At 42.4% G+C, this 19,933-nt stretch overlaps 1 protein-coding gene across 1 annotated transcript in view; it reads right to left on the reverse strand.

Annotated features, from left to right (window-relative positions):
- Positions 1-19,933, reverse strand: part of MTHFD1L (methylenetetrahydrofolate dehydrogenase (NADP+ dependent) 1 like) — a 219,307-nt gene that overhangs the window by 30,953 nt on the left and 168,421 nt on the right. The window contains exon 27 of the mRNA XM_075862846.1: positions 2,237-2,337. Within this exon, the coding sequence (XP_075718961.1) occupies positions 2,248-2,337 (90 nt within the window). The 3' untranslated portion in view covers positions 2,237-2,247. The remainder of the gene's footprint in view (positions 1-2,236; positions 2,338-19,933) is intronic.

Consider the following 19,933-nt stretch of genomic DNA (forward strand, 5'->3'; position numbering starts at 1 on the left):
AGCTCCTTTACCTCCCACTTTAAGAGTACATGCCGCTGTAATTATCGGTCATTCATCATGAGTGTTGGCTATCTGTAGACCCATAAGATGAAGACCCCCATGGACCCAGGCTCAAGAGTGACAGCCTATCAGTTATGGAAACATATTTTAGAGTCGGGAAATGAGGGACGATTTATTATTGCATCGCCTCGGTTGGTACAAGAAGTTGAATTCTTAGCAACCTCAGAATGCTGGGTCTACCTCTCACCTGCTGTTATTTGAACTCATTATGCTCTAAACCCAGCACAGAGCTCCAGTGTTGTAACCTAGACCAGAGACAGCTTTTTCTAACTTTGACCTTATTCCTGGTCCGTTTCCAATTCACTCATTGAATCTGTCATTCAGCTTGCATATTATTCCTGGTCATATGTCTTGGCTTGGTTCTGCTTGGTACAAGTCTTGGCTACAACTTTGAATTTTGGCGTTAAGATTGGATTCAGGATACAGTAGCCAATCTGCCAGACAATGCCTGCAGTCCTTATATTCCTTTGTCTTGGTAGCCATAAATAAAATCACACTAGGGTTCCCTAGACGCCACACTGATCTAACTTGCGCCAATATGATCATGGAACACTATCTGGGTCCTTATCAAAAAAATCTTATTTTTTGGGACAGTCCTATTATTTCATGCCATTGCTCTTTTTCTCTAAACTGACATTCCAGTATGCGGAAAAAACAATTCTAATGCTTATTGCAGCTGGCACTTATGACATTTATTATAGGCAAGGATTTAGTCAATGGCAATTGCAGCCGTGTATGATGCCATTCCAGCCTGTTATCCGCATTAGGATGTAGACCACGGTAAATGTTAAATTCTAGAAAGCAAGAAATCTCATTTAGTGTCCTATGGAATTGTTCCTTAATGACAGAGTTTTACAGCTGCTGTGCCAATTTCCATTTCTAACACTTAGAAGGTATGAAGCCAGGACACCATACTGTTAAATTCTTTGGCATATTTCTTAGTAAATGTTGAAAAGATGTGAAAAGAAGAAGATCGAGGTGATCAGTAACTCCTAATCAATAAAGCAAAGAAACCCATTCAGCATGGCTTTTTACTAATATTAGTGTGTTCAAGAGGTGGTTAGCTTATGGAGATAGGAGAACAATACTGTATTGATAATGCAGCTTCCAAATATCTTACCAGGCATCCTCAAATATATTGTTAAGGCCCTTTTACACCTGCTGATAAGCGGCCAGAGCAGCGAGCGCCGATCAACAAGACATCGTTGATCGGCGTTCGCTTGTTCCGGTTACACGGAGCTATGGATGTGCTGCCGACTACGATAATCTTTTACTTTTTTAAAACGATACGACCAGCAGATGATCGAGCAGGGAAATTATCGTCTGCCCGATAATCTCCCTTTGTAAAACCCCCTTTATTAACAGAATTCCATCGAGGGGTAAGCAGCGCAATCTAAAAATGTCCTACCAGTTACCTTTCAAGATACCAACCCACCAAAGGAGGTTTTACAATGTCTTGCAGTATGTGTCCCATTCACAATAGATAGGATCTTGCAGTATGGGAACAACAACAGTTAAACACCAAACTTTTGCAATGCCGACATGGTAATAATGTATGGGGACGAGCAATCGGAGTAACAACCGCTCGTCCCCATACATAGGCGCCTTATAACAGGAGCTAACGAGCGGCGACCAACAAGCTGTCTTGTTGATCGGCGCTCGCTGCACTGACCAAAATTGCCCAGTGTAATACGGCCTTTAGACTCATGTGTCTTAGTATAGGAGTATCAGGTACCTGATGAACATCTTTTACAGGACAAAAATGCAACCTCAACCAGTGATGAGACAGGATATGGATTCCAATTATGCTTTGCCTCATGCAAATGGCCAGATTATGGCTTTGTACAAGCTTTGAATGTCATATTACGTCTCTACAACTCTAAGAATTCTGTGGGGTTATACTTCAATTGGGAGAATACCTCCTTATGGAGGCAACATGCAGTGGAACTCAGAACTCGCATTTATGAGCCCTTAGATGTAGCTATGCTGGAGTAAATCATAGAGCTTTGATCTACTGGTGTTAAAATGCTAGGAATTAAAACATTTCAGATACATGTCAATATCCCTGCTGAATTGATAATGAAAGTATGAATGAAAGTATGTGATGTGCCACATTGTAAAACTACGAAGACGACAACTCAATGAATTACAATAAATGATCAAAATAATGTATTACCTGTCGCTTCTTTAAAACAATCCCTTTACTTCCTCTGTATCAGGATCAAGATCAATGTCGTAGAAACAAGGCCTTGTAGGTAGACCTGGCATGGTACTCATCTGTGAGAAGAGAAATGGTTATCTTTATACAAAACGGATTATAAAAGTCTTACTTTCAACAACAATACCACTGCAATATAGAAAAGGTAAAAACATCAGTAAAAACAACATGGAAAAAACAGTGCAGACAGCCTAAAGGTGGCACAACACCTTAGATAGCGGTCAGCTATGCTCGTTCGGATGACAGCTATGCCTCCAAACCCCCGTCCATACATATGCGGCTCGAGCGTGCATGTGAACTCAATGGGGAGAGGGAAATAAACCGATGCTAGACACTTCTGGCAGCGCTTATCTCCTGTGTTAGCAAAGGTTCGGGCATGCGAATGGTGTTTTTACTGTGCTTTGTTGCAAATTTTTGGTGTGTATCTGCAACAAATCTGCTACTTGTAAACGTGGTCTAATAATTCTGTTTAAAAATTATATTTGTTTCAGTTTTAAAACATTGACCAAAAACCTACTCACCACAAATTTGTATTAAATATCTGGTAGCTTAAGAAAAAAAAGAATTATAAAAAAATAGTGTTCAGCAACCACATGGTTCAGGATTTGGAAGCAACATGTGTTTCACATGGTGTGCAGAATACTGCTGTTTATCCTTGAATGAGAATCTCATTTTACTAGCTTATTACAGCCTGCCAATGAAAAGAATAGACTGCAAATGTGACTATACAGAACATGTTGTATTACAGACTGGCCTACATGAACGATATTGAAACTTTAAAAAGAGGTCTTGGAACCGAATTGGATTTCAGTGCAATACAATTATTAACTCAGATCACTTGATTAACTAGATCATTTCACAGTAAAAAAAAATCCTCGTGAGCGTCTGGCTGGATTTTTTGTTTCTACCCAACAATAAATACATTGTATTTTATAATACAAAGTATATATAAAAAAAACAACATGCTGTGAACAGACCGTACATCACCACACATTAGTATTGACATTGCATCAGGGCACATGGATGTCATAGACAGGGGTCTGTCATTAATCCAAATGACCGCCATGGAATACTATATTTCCTCTGCAGGGGAAATGTCTGGCTGGCCGTGGCTTTCGTTGGCTAATAGAACGGTCTGCCCCCTGGAATTCAATAATAACAGTATGCTGTATGCCCCGGAGCTTACTCCAGTGACAGCTACAGGCAGGCAGACAGAACGTTACCTTTTTTTAACCCCCTGCCGCCGCAGCCATTTTCGGTTTTTCAAGTTTATTTCTCCCCACCTTCCAAAAGCCATAACTTATGTATTGCAGTATATTGTATTTTTTTTTAAAGGACGAGTGTCGCGAAAAAAATATTTTTTATATCAATTTGCTTTTAGTGTTTTATTTTAAAAAAAATTATTTATTTGTGTGTTTGTGTTTTACTTTTTTTATTTTTTCACTTTTTCTTGTCCATGGGGGCTGCCATTTTTTTTTCCATCTCTGTATGTGTCGATTAACGACACATACAGACATGGAATACGGCACATACAGTCCCATAGTGAATGCGAACGGGGCCCGTTCCATCCAATATGCTGTACACCGTCTGTGTGGGAACGGCGCATGCGCCGCTTCCACACAGTCCAAATTGATGGTCTTCGGCCGAGTGACGTCCGGCGCCATTTTCTTGTGGACCGGAAGCCACGGCCGGACAGTAAGATTACTACTTCCGGTCGCGGCTTCCGGACTTGTGCACTTGGAGCGGAGGTAGCAGACGGAGCGGCGGCGGCAGGAGCAGGTAAGTTAGGTCTGTGTATGTACGTGTTTTACTGTGTGTTTACTACTGTATGTTAACCTACTACACTGTGTGTTAGCTCAAAAAATGGCGACACACAGAGTAGGTTTGACCGTTCAATCCCCTCCTTTCTCCTGGCACTAGCCAGGATAAAGGAGGGGGGATTCTGTGAGCTCACTAGAGCGAGTGAGTATTCTCAAATTTTGAAGCATAAAGCAATGTGGTTGCTTTACCACATGCCAATGCTGCAATTTTGGGAATTGCTCCATCTAGTGACCAGCACTGGGAAATGTTCTAAATTAGAATCTAATTTATAATATTTCCTGACTCGTGAAAAAATTAAAAAAATTAGAACAATGTTTAATCACTTATACACTAACTGTTTAACTAAAAAAAAAAAAAAAAATTTTTCTAGCGACACATTCCCTTTAAAGGCTCCTATTAAAAAGAGCAGAAAGATGGTAGACTTGGGGGGCTTTCATTAGGCCCCCAGGCTGCCATGACAACCATCAACGCCCTGCCATCGCATCGCGGGTGGGTGTTTCCAATGGGCTGTATTTCTAACGGCTTAAATGCCGTAGTCACTATTTGTCGCGGCATCTAAGTGGTTAAACAGCTGGGATTAGAGTTATTGCGGATCCTGGATGTTGCAGTACGGTGTCGGCCGAGTATGGAGCCCGTTCCATACGTCCCTTTCCGGCTATGATGTATCCCTAACGTCCGGAAGTGGTTAACGTCATGTCTTTGCAGGGAATTTGGAGCTCTATCAGAAAAACGGAGCTCCAACTACTTTAACTACATGATAATAAAAGATGGATATTCCGTATAGTTTAAGCCTACAGAGTCACAAGAATATATTAAATAATGATTTAAAACTGTTCAAAGTAATTTTTATTCAACCTTCACAAAGGGTGACCACTGTAGTTTTCATTTGTGCATGGTCCTGCAGTTGCAGTTTAAGTGCATGTTACGTCACGAAAACTGTCCATTTTTTGGTAAGGTACATCAATAAATGTCCAGACCAGATGTTGGTCAAGGAGACATGCAGATGGTTCTTCTAGACATGAATTTACAGAGGGAGCATCAATAGTCTCCATCTAAATATTTGCAATGTCTCCAGATTCATCGGACACAGAATTCCAGATGCTATAACAGTTGACAGATAAATCACGGCACAGTTTGCTTCGTGTTGTAACAATGTGGAAGACCAGATTTATTTATTTAAAAAAAAAGGTGTGACATGAATAGAGTCAGATGGCGTGCCAAGCAATACCACTGTGAGACCTTAGCAATATTTTCCTAGTAATTTTCCTGTCTCCAGAAATACTACATTTGTGGCAAGTGTCTTAGGGTAAAGTAATCTGAATGTGTTCAGTATGTAAATTCATTTTAAAACACTGCGTCACACATTGGGCCTTATTATCTGCATAACAAAAAAAATGCCTTGTGGCCCATAGCAAACAGAGAGCAGATTGCATATTTTTTTCTGAGAAAAAGAAAGCTGCACGGTGATTGGTTGCTATGGGCAACAAGGGCAGTTTCTCTGTTTTGATCAGTGTCATAGCTATAGGGGGGTGCAGAGATCGCATCGCATCAGGGTCATAATGCCTGTGGGGGCCCAAAGACCGGTTTTTCACATAAGACACCAGTATTATACATGGAACATGGGGTGCTTACAGATTTTACATTGGGTCCCATGAGCTTCAAGTTATGGCTTTGGTTTTGATAACTTAAGCCCAATGATTGTCTATAGGAGAAGTTTATTTGAGACCTATTTTATAGTATTGATTTCCTTAAACAGGGATTATTTGTTTTATATATATATATATATATATATATATATATATATATGTCCTATGACAATCCATACAAAATATCTTGAGAGAATAAAAGAACAAAATGGGTGAAATTTTCATCGAAATCCACGGCAAAATCCCTACAGAACAAAATGTAGATTTTTTGTGCAGATTTCATACTATTGCTCAGCAAAAAGGGACATCCAACAAAGCCCATAATATGTATGCAATATGGGCTACCACAATATGTATAGATTTACGTTCCTGCTGCTGGTGCCCCGTGCATCTACAACAATATTTACGCCTTTTATTTAGTGCAGACTATCGGTCTGACAATGTGTCAGTCCGAAAATGTGTCAGTCCAATCCTTCTGAAGTGACCGGGAGCTGATTATTTGAGTTAAAAATACCAAACACAGCACTCAAAAGTAAGCTCTGTGTTCAGCACGGAGCCCTGAATGCAGTAAGCTCTCTCCCTGTATTCAGGCGATTTTCATGTAAACCTGTGATGTCGCAATGGGGAAGAGGAGAATGTTGGGAGGAAATGAACCAATAGTAATCTAACGGCAAGCAGGCATTAGGTCAATAATATCTGATCTGCAGACAGAGAAATGCTGGGATAACACCGATCCGGTTATCCCAGCTTCCTACAGCCCATGGGGGTGGGGAAAAAAACCTCTCCAAACCCACTCACACTGTCATGAACCCCTATAATAGTGTGCCCATATCACAGAAATGATGTTATATCACATCCATACAAATTATTGCTGGTCACTTTTTCATCTCCCTAGTTCCAGACCTATCTGCTCCTGTACAGATATGCATACAGATCCCACATACCACCTAAAGGCAGGAGGCGTGCTAAAAAAAAAAAAGCCTGGAGATCTTTATACATGGGAGAGTGTGGAAATTAGTTTGGGGAATAAATTTGTCTAGTTCAACTAATCGCATTAAATTACAAAAGGAATATTTTTCCCTTTCCCATCCCTTGGTTGAACTTGATGGACATGTGTCTTTTTTCAACCATACAAACTATGTAACTATATACTCCAAAATTTCAAATTTGGCTGTGGACATTGGGGCATCTGTGGAATAAACGCGGGCCTGTATCTGAAAAATTTGGGTACATCAGGTTGTTGGTAGAGACCGAAAAGATTCCAGCTATTATTTCAAACCCTTGTGGAAGCATTTTCTAGAGCTTTAGGCTATGTTCACACGGGGTATTTTGCCGAGATTTTTGACGCGGAAACCGCGCCGCAAAACTCGGCAGAAACGGCCCGAGAACGCCTCCCATTGATTTCAATGGGAGGCGTCGGCGTCTTTTTCCCGCGAGCAGTGAAACTGCCTCGCGGGAAAAAGAAGCGACATGCCCTATCTTCGGGCGCTTCCGCCTCCGACCTCCCATTGACTTCAATGGGAGGCAGGAGAAAGCGTATATCTCGCTGTTTTATGCCCGCGGCGCTCAATGGCCGCGGGCGAAAAACGGCGCGATAATTGCCGCGAAAATCGGCATGCAGGGAGAGGAATATCTGCCTCAAAGTTCCAAACGGAATTTTGAGGCAGATATTCCTCCCCGAAAATACTCCGTGTGAACATAGCCTTATGAAGATTTTTTATTCTTTGCATAATTACGGTTAATTAAAAATGTTTGGGAAAAGAAAAGGAGTTTTATTTTAAAAATGTCTGTCCCAGCTACTAAAAGGGTTTTCTGAGACCCGAATTGATTTCTGAAAACCTATTTACTGTACACGACATTATGAAAAAAAGAATATTTTAAGCACTCATGGGGGGGGGGGGAATTCATGAACGGCTTTACACCAGCATTACGGTGTTAAGTCACAAATTATGTTGCTTGCCATATTTGGAAAAAAATTTGCAATTTTTGCGGCTTTAAGCTACCCCATCACTTTTTTTTTTTAATGGACGCCCCGTTAAGATGAAGGACATTGAATTCACTATATTTTACGCCAGAAATCGTCTGATAACTGGTGTAGATTTACCTTTCTGGCGTGCGAATAGCACAAGATGCGACAAATTTATTAAGAAGCGTGTGCCTCTTAATAAATTAGTGGCGTCTTACTCCTTCTGGCTTTCTGAGAATGACACATAAAACATAAGTCTTAATCATTATCAAGACCAAGGGCACAGATTTACGGTTCTCAGGGCCATGACCAAATGCTTGCTTCACCGGTCCACCAGGTAGTGAGGTCACGTCCCTTAACACATCACATGATTATGAAAGCCAATGATGCTGTTTTGGTCGTGAAATGGCTCAATGGACATGACAATACCACCTAGAAAACCAGTAGCGGGTCAAGCTGCGGGTCACGGCGCTGGAATGAATTCTTTATTCCAAATAATTTAAAAGCAATGACATCAAATCCAAACGGTGATTCATGCTTAAGCCTTTCTGGCTGGTAACAGCCCTCTTTTGGAAACTATAAGGACTGTTACTTGCAGGAAACGCATCAAAGAGTGACTTCGATATCCTTGTTTTTATGTATGTTGGAATAAAAAAGTAAATTTTTTTGTTTATAAGAAGTGCCGGAATGGAAGCTATTTGCCTGTACTGTGCTGAAGCCAAACCAGACACTTCCCGTGCACCTCCTGCCCTGCCGTTTGGAACTGGGATTCAGAAGAGAGTGTGAGCTGATGCTTTTCCGACTTTGATGGTTCTCAAACCCTGATCTGGGTAGAATTACTACTAAAATTCCTCACCTCTTATCTAGGCAAACAATTACCATAATACAATGCATACGAGTCAACACACTATAAATTCTAACTACAGGAACTGGTCTTGGTTGTTGAGTTCTAATATGTTTTATATCAGACCAGAGACTTTTTTTTTTTTAACTCCAACAAATTAAGTGCTTGTTCTCTCCATTAACAATCACTCAGGGACAGGAGAAAGACTGCCAAAAAAAGCCTAGAAAAGCACATAAATATGACTTTCACGTCCTCCTATTTGCTAAACTTCAACAGCAATCTAAATGTGTTAGCTAGAAATGTTTTAATGTCTGGAAAGCAGAACATATGTAAATAAAATTTACTGCTTACAGTAAATTATTCCTAAAGCGAAATAATATTTAAAAGGGGTTTATAGGCGGGTTAAATAACGTGATAATTTTATAGTTCGGGTTGTTACAGACCATACCAAATCATGAATATTTTCTCTTTTGATTTCACATAAAGCATTTATAGTTACATTAAGTTTTTTTTTTTTCCACCCATTTTTTGTTTACATTTTTTTTTTTAAAACATTTTATTTAAACCTTGAGATGACTTTTCAGAATAAGCGGTCATGTGTGTGTACATGAGGAATAACACTAATTATGGTCATTATATGATATGTACAGTGAAGGAAATAAGTATTTGATCCCTTGCTGATTTTGTAAGTTTGCCCACTGTCAAAGACATGAACAGTCTAGAATTTTTAGGCTAGGTTAATTTTACCAGTGAGAGATAGATTATATTTAAAAAAAAAACAGAAAATCACATTGTCAAAATTATATATATTTATTTGCATTGTGCACAGAGAAATAAGTATTTGATCCCCTACCAACCATTAAGAGATCAGCCTCCTCCAGACCAGTTACACGCTCCAAATCAACTTGGTGCCTGCATTAAAGACAGCTGTCTTAAATGGTCACCTGTATAAAAGACTCCTGTCCACAGACTCAATTAATCAGTCTGACTCTAACCTCTACAACAAGGGCAAGACCAAAGAGCTTTCTAAGGATACCAGGGACAAGATCATAGACCTGCACAAGGCTGGAATGGGCTACAAAACCATAAGTAAGACGCTGGGTGAGGAGACAACTGTTGGTGCAATAGTAAGAAAATGGAAGACATACAAAATGACTGTCAATCGACATCGATCTGGGGCTCCATGCAAAATCTCACCTCGTGGGGTATCCTTGATCCTGAGGAAGGTGAGAGCTCAGCCGAAAACTACACGGGGGGGAACTTGTTAATGATCTCAAGGCAGCTGGGACCACAGTCACCAAGAAAACCATTGGTAACACATTACGCGGTAAATGGATTAAAATCCTGCAGTGCCCGCAAGGTCCCCCTGCTCAAGAAGGCAAAAGCACAGGCCCGTCTGAAGTTTGCAAATGAACATCTGGATGATTCTGAGAGTGATTGGGAGAAGGTGCTGTGGTCAGATGAGACTAAAATTGAGCTCTTTGGCATTAACTCAACTCGCCGTGTTTGGAGGAAGAGAAATGCTGCCTATGACCCAAAGAACACCGTCCCCACTGTCAAGCATGGAGGTGGAAACATTATGTTTTGGGGGTGTTTCTCTGCTAAGGACAACAGATAAATGTGCTGAGCACAAAAGATTCCCCAAATTAGGGGGGGGCTAGGGCTCTTTTAGAATCATTGACGGTCTAACTAACTAACTCCACTACCGTGTGATACTAGAGGCTGTCTGAGCAGTCTGCAGCTGCCGCTCATGCCTGACACACTTCATCTCTGAGATTCAAAATACTCACTAGATCTCGAACATTAGAGTAACCGCCTTTGAAAAATTTTTTTAACCTCACTAAATTTTGTACAGCCATTCACTTCATTTGCTGCAACCTGTTTTTAAACTAAATAATAAAACCTATATATTTTAATGAATACAACAATCCAATAGCAGCTGGGAAATTTGGGGAATCTTTTGTGCTCAGCACATTTATCTGTTGTCCATTCCAATTTGTCCCTGCCAGCTGCTAGGGTCTCTGTCAATCCTTCTTTCTCTGCTAAGGGCACAGGACTACTTCACCGCATCAATGGGAGAATGGATGGAGCCATGTACCGTCAAATCCTGAGTGACAACCTCCTTCCCTCCACTAGGACATTAAAAATGGCTCGTGGCTGGGTCTTCCAGCACGACAATGACCCGAAACATACAGCCAAGGCAACAAAGGAGTGGCTCAAAAAGAAGCACATTAAGGTCATGGAGTGGCCTAGCCAGTCTCCAGACCTTAATCCCATCGAAAACTTATGGAGGGAGCTGAAGATCCGAGTTGCCAAGCGAGAGCCTCGAACTCTTAATGATTTACAGATGATCTGCAAAGAGGAGTGGGTCAAAATTCCATCTAACATGTGTGCAAACCTCATCATCAACTACAAATAACGTCTGACTGCTGTGCTTGCCAACAAGGGTTTTGCCACCAAGTATTAAGTCTTGTTTGCCAAAGGGATCAAATACTTATTTCTCTGTGCACAATGCAAATAAATATATATAATTTTGACAAAGTGATTTTCTGTTTTTTTTTTTTTTTAATATAATCTATCTCTCACTGGTAAAATTAACCTAGCCTAAAAATTCTAGACTGTTCATGTCTTTGACAGTGGGCAAACTTACAAAATCAGCAAGGGATCAAATACTTATTTCCTTCACTGTATATGCCATTTTTCAGTTTTCCCCTCTGCAGGTCCCATCTCTTATTCTCAGTGGTCTCTGAGCTAGTGGGTGGAGCTTAACTGCTATCATATCGTCTATACACCGCACAGAAATAGAGAAGAGTAGAATCCTGCTCTCCTATCACATTTATAGACACAGCAGCAGCATGGAGATTATAGAGCAGTAATAAGCAGTGTAGCTGTGAATCCAGCCCTGGGGTGAGCTATAATACCTACTAGAAGCAGCAGCATAGAGGACATTATATTTATATATTTCTGTTTCTTATATAGTGCCAACATATTCCGCAGCACTGTACAGAAGTAGTCACAGTAGAAACACCCCATAAGTCACCCCATTTAAAAAACTGCACCCCTCAAAGTATTCAAAACCGCATTAAGAAAGTTTAACCATTTAGGCGTTTCACTAGAATTACAGCAAAGAGGAGGTGAAATTTACATGTTTAATTTTTTTTTTTATTGCCCAGGTTCTGCAGTTTTTAGAAATATCCCACATGTGGCCCTAGTGTGCTACTGGACTGAAACACAGGCCCAAGATCAAAGGATTTTGGGGCCTTCTTTTTATTAGAATATTATTTTAGGCACCATGTCAAGTGTTTGAAGAGATCTTGTGGTGCCAAAACATAGGAAACACCCCCAAAGAGCGACCATTTTGGAAACTACACCCCCCAGGGAGTTTATAGGGGTATAGTGGGAAATTTTACTCCACAGGTTTTTTGCTACATGTATTGGAATTAGGCAGTGAAAATCTAAGTTTAAATTTCTCATAAAATGTAGTTTTAGCTCAGATATTTTCATTTCAATAACTAAGAAGAAAAAGCACTCCAACATTTGTAAAGAAATTTCCCCCGAGTACGGCAATACCCCATATATTCTCATTAACTGCTCCTTGTACACACGGCAGAGTTCAGAAAGGAAGGTGCACCATTTGGAGCTCAAATTTTGCTGTACTGGTTTTTTTTGTGTGCCATGTTGCATTTGCAAAGCCCCTGAGGTATCAAAAAGTGACTCCATTTTGAAAAAGACTCCACTTCAGGAAATAATCTATGGGTATAGTGAATTTTTTCACCCAACAGGTTTTTTGCTGAATTTATTTGAATTAGGCCGTGAAAATGAAAAAATACTTTTTCCAATAAAATGTAGAAATTTTTAATTTCCACAAGGAAAAAAGAAAAAAGCTCCCTAAAAAGCAATTTCTCCAGAGTATGACAATACCGCATACGTGGTCGTAAACTGCGGTTTGGATACGCGGCAGGGCTCAGAAGGGAAGGAGCACAATTTGGCTTTTGGAGCTCAAATTTTACTGGAACGATTCGGGTGCAGTCGCATTTGCAAAGCCCCTGAAGGACCGAAACAGTTTAAACACCCCAAAAGTGACCCCATTTGGGAAACCATACCCCTCAAGGAATCTATCTAAGGGTATAGTGGGCATTTAGACCCCACAGGTATTTTGCAGAATTTATTGGAATAAGGCCGTGAAAATTAAAATGGAAATTTTTAGAATTTTTTAAATTTTTACAAGATATAAAAGAGAAAAACAACCCCAATATTTGTAAAGCAATCTCTCCCGAGTACGGCAAAACCCCATATGTGGACAAACGGCAGGGCTCAGAAAGGCAGGAACGCCATTTGTCATGCAGATTTTGCAGGATTGGTTTTTAGGTGCCATGTCTCATTTGAAGAGCCCCTGAGGTACGAGCACAGTAGAAACCCCTGAGAAGTGATTCAATTTTGGAAACTACACCCCTCAGGGCATTCGAGGGGTATAGTGAGCATTTTGACCCCACAGGTGTTTCATAGATTAGAATTTTTTCCCAAAAATATGTAGATTTAGCTTCCGATTTTTCCTTTTCACAAGAAGTAATGGGAGAAAAATAAAAGTATCTCAGATTTTACTGGATTGCTGTCCGAGTGCCAGGCCACATTTGCAAAGACCCTGAGGTACCAGAGTACAGTGGAAACCCCTGGAAACTACACCCCTGAGGGAATTTATCATTTGCCTGGACATACGACAGGGCTCAGAAGTGAAAGAGCACCATGCCCATTTGAGTCCTATTTTGGTGATTTTCACAGTATTGGCCCACAATTGCAGTGCTCCGAGGTCAAATAGTGAAACAAAACCCCCAGAAGTGATGCCATTTTGGAAACTACACCCCTCAAGGCATTTTTAAGGGTTTTATTGAGAATTTTGACATCACGTGTTTTCTATTAGAAATTAATGCACAGCGGATGCTGCAAAGTGAACATTTTATTTTTTTCTACAGATCTGTAATTTCAGTGCCCAATATGTGGTGCCCAGCTTGTGCCACTATAAAAAGAAAGCTCTTTAATCATTATGCTGCGTTTCCTGGCTTTAGATACACCCTATATGTTGCCCTAATATTTTGCCTGCACGTAAGACAGGGTTCAGGAATCTTATCCCCCTGTTGGAACACACACTGCACATTTTATGTCGTCAATTTCTGAGAGACAGAACTTTATTTGTTCATCAACTGAGCTGTGTGAAGGCTTATTTTTTGCGGGACAATCTGTAATTTTCATTGGTGCCATCTTGGGGTACATGCGACTTTTTGCTCACTTTGTATTCAATTTTATATGAAGCAAGGTCACCAAATGTATATAGTTTTTGTTATGTTTTACAGTGCTACAATAAAATTCCTTTTTTAAATAGTTATTTTTGGGGTTGCCATATTCTAAAAGCCATAACTTTTTTATTTTTGAGTCGACAAGGCTGTGTAAGGGCTTGTTTTTTGCGGGATGAGCTGTAATTTTTATTGGTACCATTTTGGAGTACAATCGACTTTTAGATTTTTTTTTACCGTGTGGGAAAAATAATGTTATAGTTGTGGTCGTTATGGACGCGATAATACCAAATGTGTGTACTTTTTTTCATATTTTTATTTTTTTCCTATAAGATTTATTATGGGAAAAAAAATTGTTTACGTAACTTGAAACTATATTTTTTTTATAGTCAACATTTTTATAAACTATTTTTTTGTCCCACTTGGGGACTTGAAGGCCTGAAGTCCTGACCGCTATTCTAATACATTGCGCTAAATACGTAGTGCAGTGTATTACAGCTGTCAGTAAGACAGAACAGACAGCAAGCCTCTGGGTGGGGCCTAATAGGCCTCCATACTTGGCAGACAGGAGGCCATTGTTAGGCCTCCGTTTGCCATAGTAACCATCGGCACCCTTGTGATCGCGTCACAGCGGTGCTGATGGCGTACAAACCAACGAATTGCTGCAGTCGTAATTGACTGCAGCATTTAAGGGGTTAGTCGTGGGGATCAGACCTCCCTCTGGTCCCTGCCATTACAGCAGAGTGTTAACTGTGATATAGATCTGACACCCACTGGTGGTGGAGCAGGCTCAGCTTCTAACCCTGCTCCATTACGGTCATGTACAGTTACATGAGAACGCACTAACCCTTTGGCGGCAGCGACGTAACATGTCGCCAAGGGGTTAATGATCAGAGCATCTGTGCATTTATCACATGACCAGGACTGATTTTGATCCCCTGGAAGTAAACAATCAAGTAAATTAAAAACCATGAGGAATTGATACAAAAGTTACTCAACTTTATATGTAGACCTAATTGTAATGACGGGGGGTAGGGAAACGGACAAGTGAGCCCTAGTCTACCCGCCACTCTGTCCCTGCCTACTTGCAACGACCCGCCCTAGGCGACGGGGTACAACTGGGCGGCGGTCCCTGCGCTCAGTAAGTGCACGACAAACATACAAGGGAATACAAGCAAGGGAAAGGGGCAGTTGCCCACGGCAACACCGTGAGAAACCAGAGTGGTGAACGAGCCGAGTCAAGCCAGGAGTGTGCGAGGTACCAAACGAAGAGCAGAAGAGTAGTCAGTAAGCCAGGGTCTGTATGGAGCAGGATCAAAATAGAAGGAGCTGTAGCTGGGCCAGGAAACCACACGAAAAGAATCACAAGCACCGAGGGACAGGAAGGGCAGGCTTAAATAGACCGAGGGCGGGAGCTAGCTGAGTCTGGCCAGGTTGCGATAGGCTCTCCCACTACTAAGCCTGCCAGCCTGAGTGGTGGAAGCTGGAGTCAGTCTCAGGGATGTAGATTCAGGTGCTAACTGATTAATTATGGGAGTCAACCCCAAAGCTGTGCCTGGCAGATCCTTTACACTAATGCAGAATATTAAAAAACTGTATTTTCTTTTTTTTTTTTACCAAATTAGTTTTTCCCTATAATATTCCCCTTTTCCTTTTAAGTGTCTCTTGACAATAAACTTCCTTAGAGCTCCACCACAGGGAAAATTGGATAACATTTTATTTTACAATTAATAACAGGTCATATTTAGCATGTGAATGGACAGCATAATATTAAAGGGGCATTACAATTTCAGCAGACAGTGGAATAGAGCTAAACCACTGTGTGGACACAAAAAAACCCAAAACAAAACAGCTTTGTATATGAATGAAGAACACAATGTAAAATAACTTGAGTGACCTTGCTTTACGGTTTCTGCATCAATTTCAACATTATTTACATTTTAACTGTTAAATATTATAAAAGGTAAAATTGTGCCTTAAATCACAGAATCCGGATGGAATGGAGGCAGGCAAACTGATGTGAATTTGATTGCATTTATCATAAAGAAAAAAAAAAATATTGAAATGAATGGGGATACGAACAGAAATATTTTGCTAAGTGTAAATGTAAAATAGAATAGAAAAACACCACATTTATCCATTTTACAAGATCACTTTACCCCAATTGTTAGCAAACATCAAATATAGAAATAAGGGGAACGGATTCGGCACGAATTGAATGTTCAGAATTTCCAAAAAGCTTTGGATTCGCCAAAATCCGAAACGTTTAAGGTTTGTGGTGCACAAAATCGGCAAAATGGCGACTGCTGACGAGCATCAACCATTTTATAGATAAGAAAAAAAAATAGTTAAATACTATACTTAAACTCCCCTGGGTGTCCCGTAGAAACGTGTCCCTGTCTGACTACAGAGATTACATCATTTAGTCCCATGTGACTGCTGCAGCCCGTGATAAGTTTTAGGGCTGTTTCTCACTGTTATGAAAGAAAGTACTAAGATACATAGAGTCAAACAAAAGAGTTATTTGGATATTAGCCTCAGTCACTTGAGTCCTGCTTTAAAAGGGTATTTTGTTCTCAGACATTTATGGCAACACCAACAGAATACAGTACATGTAATGTACATATGATTTTGTAAGACAAAGCTCAATATTACAGCCCATTGTAAATTCTTGCAGCAAGATGATACATTCTACAATGCTACTGAAACATTCCGCAATAAATCTTTAAAGGTTTATTAATAAGCGCTGTCAACAGAATCTTCCAAATTAGAAGGAACACTATTCAAAGGCTTAAAGAGAAACATCTTCAACCATCTGAAAATCAAGATTGTGCATAAACTTGCCACAAGAACGATAAAAAATTACAAAAAAAAAAAAAAAAAAGAGTTGCACTTTGCATTATTCTATTCTTTGTTAAAACATAAAAAATGGGCACATTATTGTTAACCACTAACTTGCTCAATCAAGCTTAGTGGTATTATTCCTCAATTTGTGTTATTTTTTTTTTCTTTAACCCTTTCATGACCAAGGGTCACTGATACCCGTGTCCAAGTCAAATTTTCAATTTCTGATATGCACTTGTAACGTCCGTAGTCGCGGACCACAAACTCCTCCCATCCTGTTGACGCCTTTCTGCACATGCGGCCGTCCCATTCCGCAGTGACCACTATTGTGAGCTCGCGAGCACAGTCCAGCCTTAAGGAGCCAGAGCGCATACATGTGTGAGATTGAGCTGATTGCTCCCAGATCACCCTGGACTATAAGAAAAGCCCAGCCCCTTCCTTCCTTGCCTGAACGTGTTTGTAACCTGTTATCCCGTGCTATACGGAGTTGGAGTAGTGTTGTGTCGCATACTACACCCGCTGTGTTTATTCGCACCGGTTGTCTGCCTGCTGCCAGAGTTCCATCTGAGCCTAAACCATCGCTATGGTCTGAATTGCCACAGGTACCTTTATCCGAACAATAGACATTGACTTTGTACCGTTTGGCCAGCTGATATACCGCTACGGCGGTACGGCCCACATACCCACAGATCGTGACAGTACACTCAGGCCATGGACCCCGCTGGTCAACTCAAGACTGACATCCATCACAAGCCATGCAGTCGGATATGCTAGTCTGTCAATTACGACAGGACCAACTCTTTCAGGCGGTGAACTCCATCACCGAGCGAATGGATGCGCAATCTGCAGTTCTCTCGGCACCTGCTCCTATTGCCTCTGCTGTTCCTCCTACTACACCTCCTGGCAGTGCTGACCACCTATCTCCCGTTGGCCCAACGGCTGAACGCTCCTCAAGCCAGGGGCTCGCTGTTCTTTGCCCGGTTCCAGTTTGAGCTCCACTATCTCCCTGCCGACAAGAATGTTAGGGCCGATGCCTTGTCCAGGTCGTTCGAGACAGAGGACACCATGGAGCCTCCACAAAATATCATTGACCCATCCTGCATCATCTCTGTCAACCCTCTGCAAGTTAGAGACATCCCTCCGGGGAGGACTTTTATGCCTCTGGCAGACAGAAGAATCCTCCGCTGGGGACATATCTCTAAACTGGCAGGCCATGCGGGTATCCATAAAACCCGAGACCTGATTGCCTGTCAGTTCTGGAGGCCCATGCTGCCCAAAGACATTATGGGCTTGGTCTCTTCCTGCATGGTGTGCGCAGCAAACAAAGTTGCTGCTCCAGCCGCTGCCTGTGCCCAATGCTCACTGGTAGCATATTGCAATGGACTTCGTCACGGATCTGCCCCCCTCTGCTGGATGCAGTACGGTCTGGGTGGTGGTGGACCGATTCTCAAATATGGCTCATTTTGTTCTGCTGACCGGCCTATGTTCTGCTTCTCGATTGGCCAAACTCTTCATCCAACACATCTTTCGCATGCATGGTCTACCTCTGCATATCGTGTCTGATCGGGGGTTCAGTTCACCTCAAAGTTCTGAAGGGCCCTCTGTAAACTCGATATAAAGTTGGACTTTTCCTCAGCCTACCACCCCCGGTCCAATCGCCAAGTTGAGAGGATCAATCAGATCATGGAGAACTACTTATGACACTTCATCTCCAGGCAAAATGATGACTGGGTGCAGCTTCTTCCTTGGGCCGAGTTCTCCTATAACAACCACATAAGTAAGTCCACCGCCTCCACACCGTTCTTCATAGTTTACGGCCAACATCCACGTATTCCTCTCCTTGTGTCTGCTGCGTCCCAGGTGCCTGCAGCTGACTCTGCATTCCGGGACTTTTACGGATCTGGCAGCAAACCCGGTCCTCTATGCTGCAGCAAGTCGACCGCATGAACGAAAGGCAGATACGAGCAGAAGAGAACCGCCTCTGATTCTTCCGGGTACCAAGGTCTGGCTGTCCTCAAGAAATATCCGACTGAGGGTGAAGTCATGCAAATTCGCTCCCAGGTTCCTCTGACCCTTTGAGATCCTGCAGCGGATCAACCCGGTCTCTTATAAGCGTCGGCTGCCCGCTACTCTCTGGATCCCCAACTCCTTTCATGTTTTTCTCCTGAAACCTGTGGTCCTGAACCGCTACTCTAAGACTCTTAGCCCTGCAGTTGCCCCCAGCGGTTTGGCTGAGATATTTGAGGTTAAGGGGATCCTGGACACCAAAAAAGTAAGAGGAAGAACCTTTTATTTAGCAGATTGGAGGGGGTTTGATCCAGAAGAGAGGTCCTGGGAGCCAGAAGAGTGTCTCAATGCCTACCCTCATTAAGTTTCTCTCTCGTTCTAGTCCCAAGGGGAGGGGGCGTAAGAGGGGGGATACTGTAACGTCCGTGGTCACGAACCACAAACTCCTCCCATCCTGTCGACATCCTTCTCTCCAGAGATGTCTGCACATGCGGTCACCCTGTTCGGCAGTGACCACTAGGGTGCGCTCGCGAGCTCAGTATATGATGCCACAGGCCTCCCTGATATGATGCCACAGGCCTCCCGTATATGATGCCACAGGCCTCCCTGATATGCCTCCATGATATGATGCCACAGGCCTCCCGTATATGATGCCACAGGCCTCCCGTATATGCCGACACAGGCCTCCCGTATATGCCGACACAGGCCTCCCGTATATGCCGACACAGGCCTCCCGTATATGCCGACACAGGCCTCCCGTATATGCCGACACAGGCCTCCCGTATATGATGCCACACATGATGCCTATGTCAGCGTTACTTACCGCCTCGCTGGTCCTCCTCCGTCGCCTCGCTGGTCCTCCTCCGTCGCCTCGCTCGTCCTTCCACGTCCGGCTCACTGGTACACCTCGTCCTTCCTTGTCCTCCTCGCCCGACTCGCTGGTCCTCCTCCGTCGCCTCGCTCGTCCTTCCACGTCCGACTCACTGGTACACCTCGTCCTTCCTTGTCCGCCTCGCTGGTCCTCCTCGTCCTCGAAGTGTCTCCTCGCTGGTCCTGGTACGCCTCGCTGGTCCTGGTCCGCCTCGCTGGTCCTGGTCCGCCTCGCTGGTCCTGGTCCGCCAGGCTGGTCCTGGTCCTCCTCAAAGCGTCTCCTCGCAGGTATGCTCGCAGTACAACCTCCTTCCACTGTGTAGTCGCTTTGAAAATGGCGGCACACAGTGGAAGGAGGTTTGAAGACAT

The sequence above is a fragment of the Rhinoderma darwinii genome, chromosome 4, assembly GCF_050947455.1.
Source record: "Rhinoderma darwinii isolate aRhiDar2 chromosome 4, aRhiDar2.hap1, whole genome shotgun sequence".
Lineage (NCBI taxonomy): Eukaryota > Metazoa > Chordata > Amphibia > Anura > Rhinodermatidae > Rhinoderma > Rhinoderma darwinii.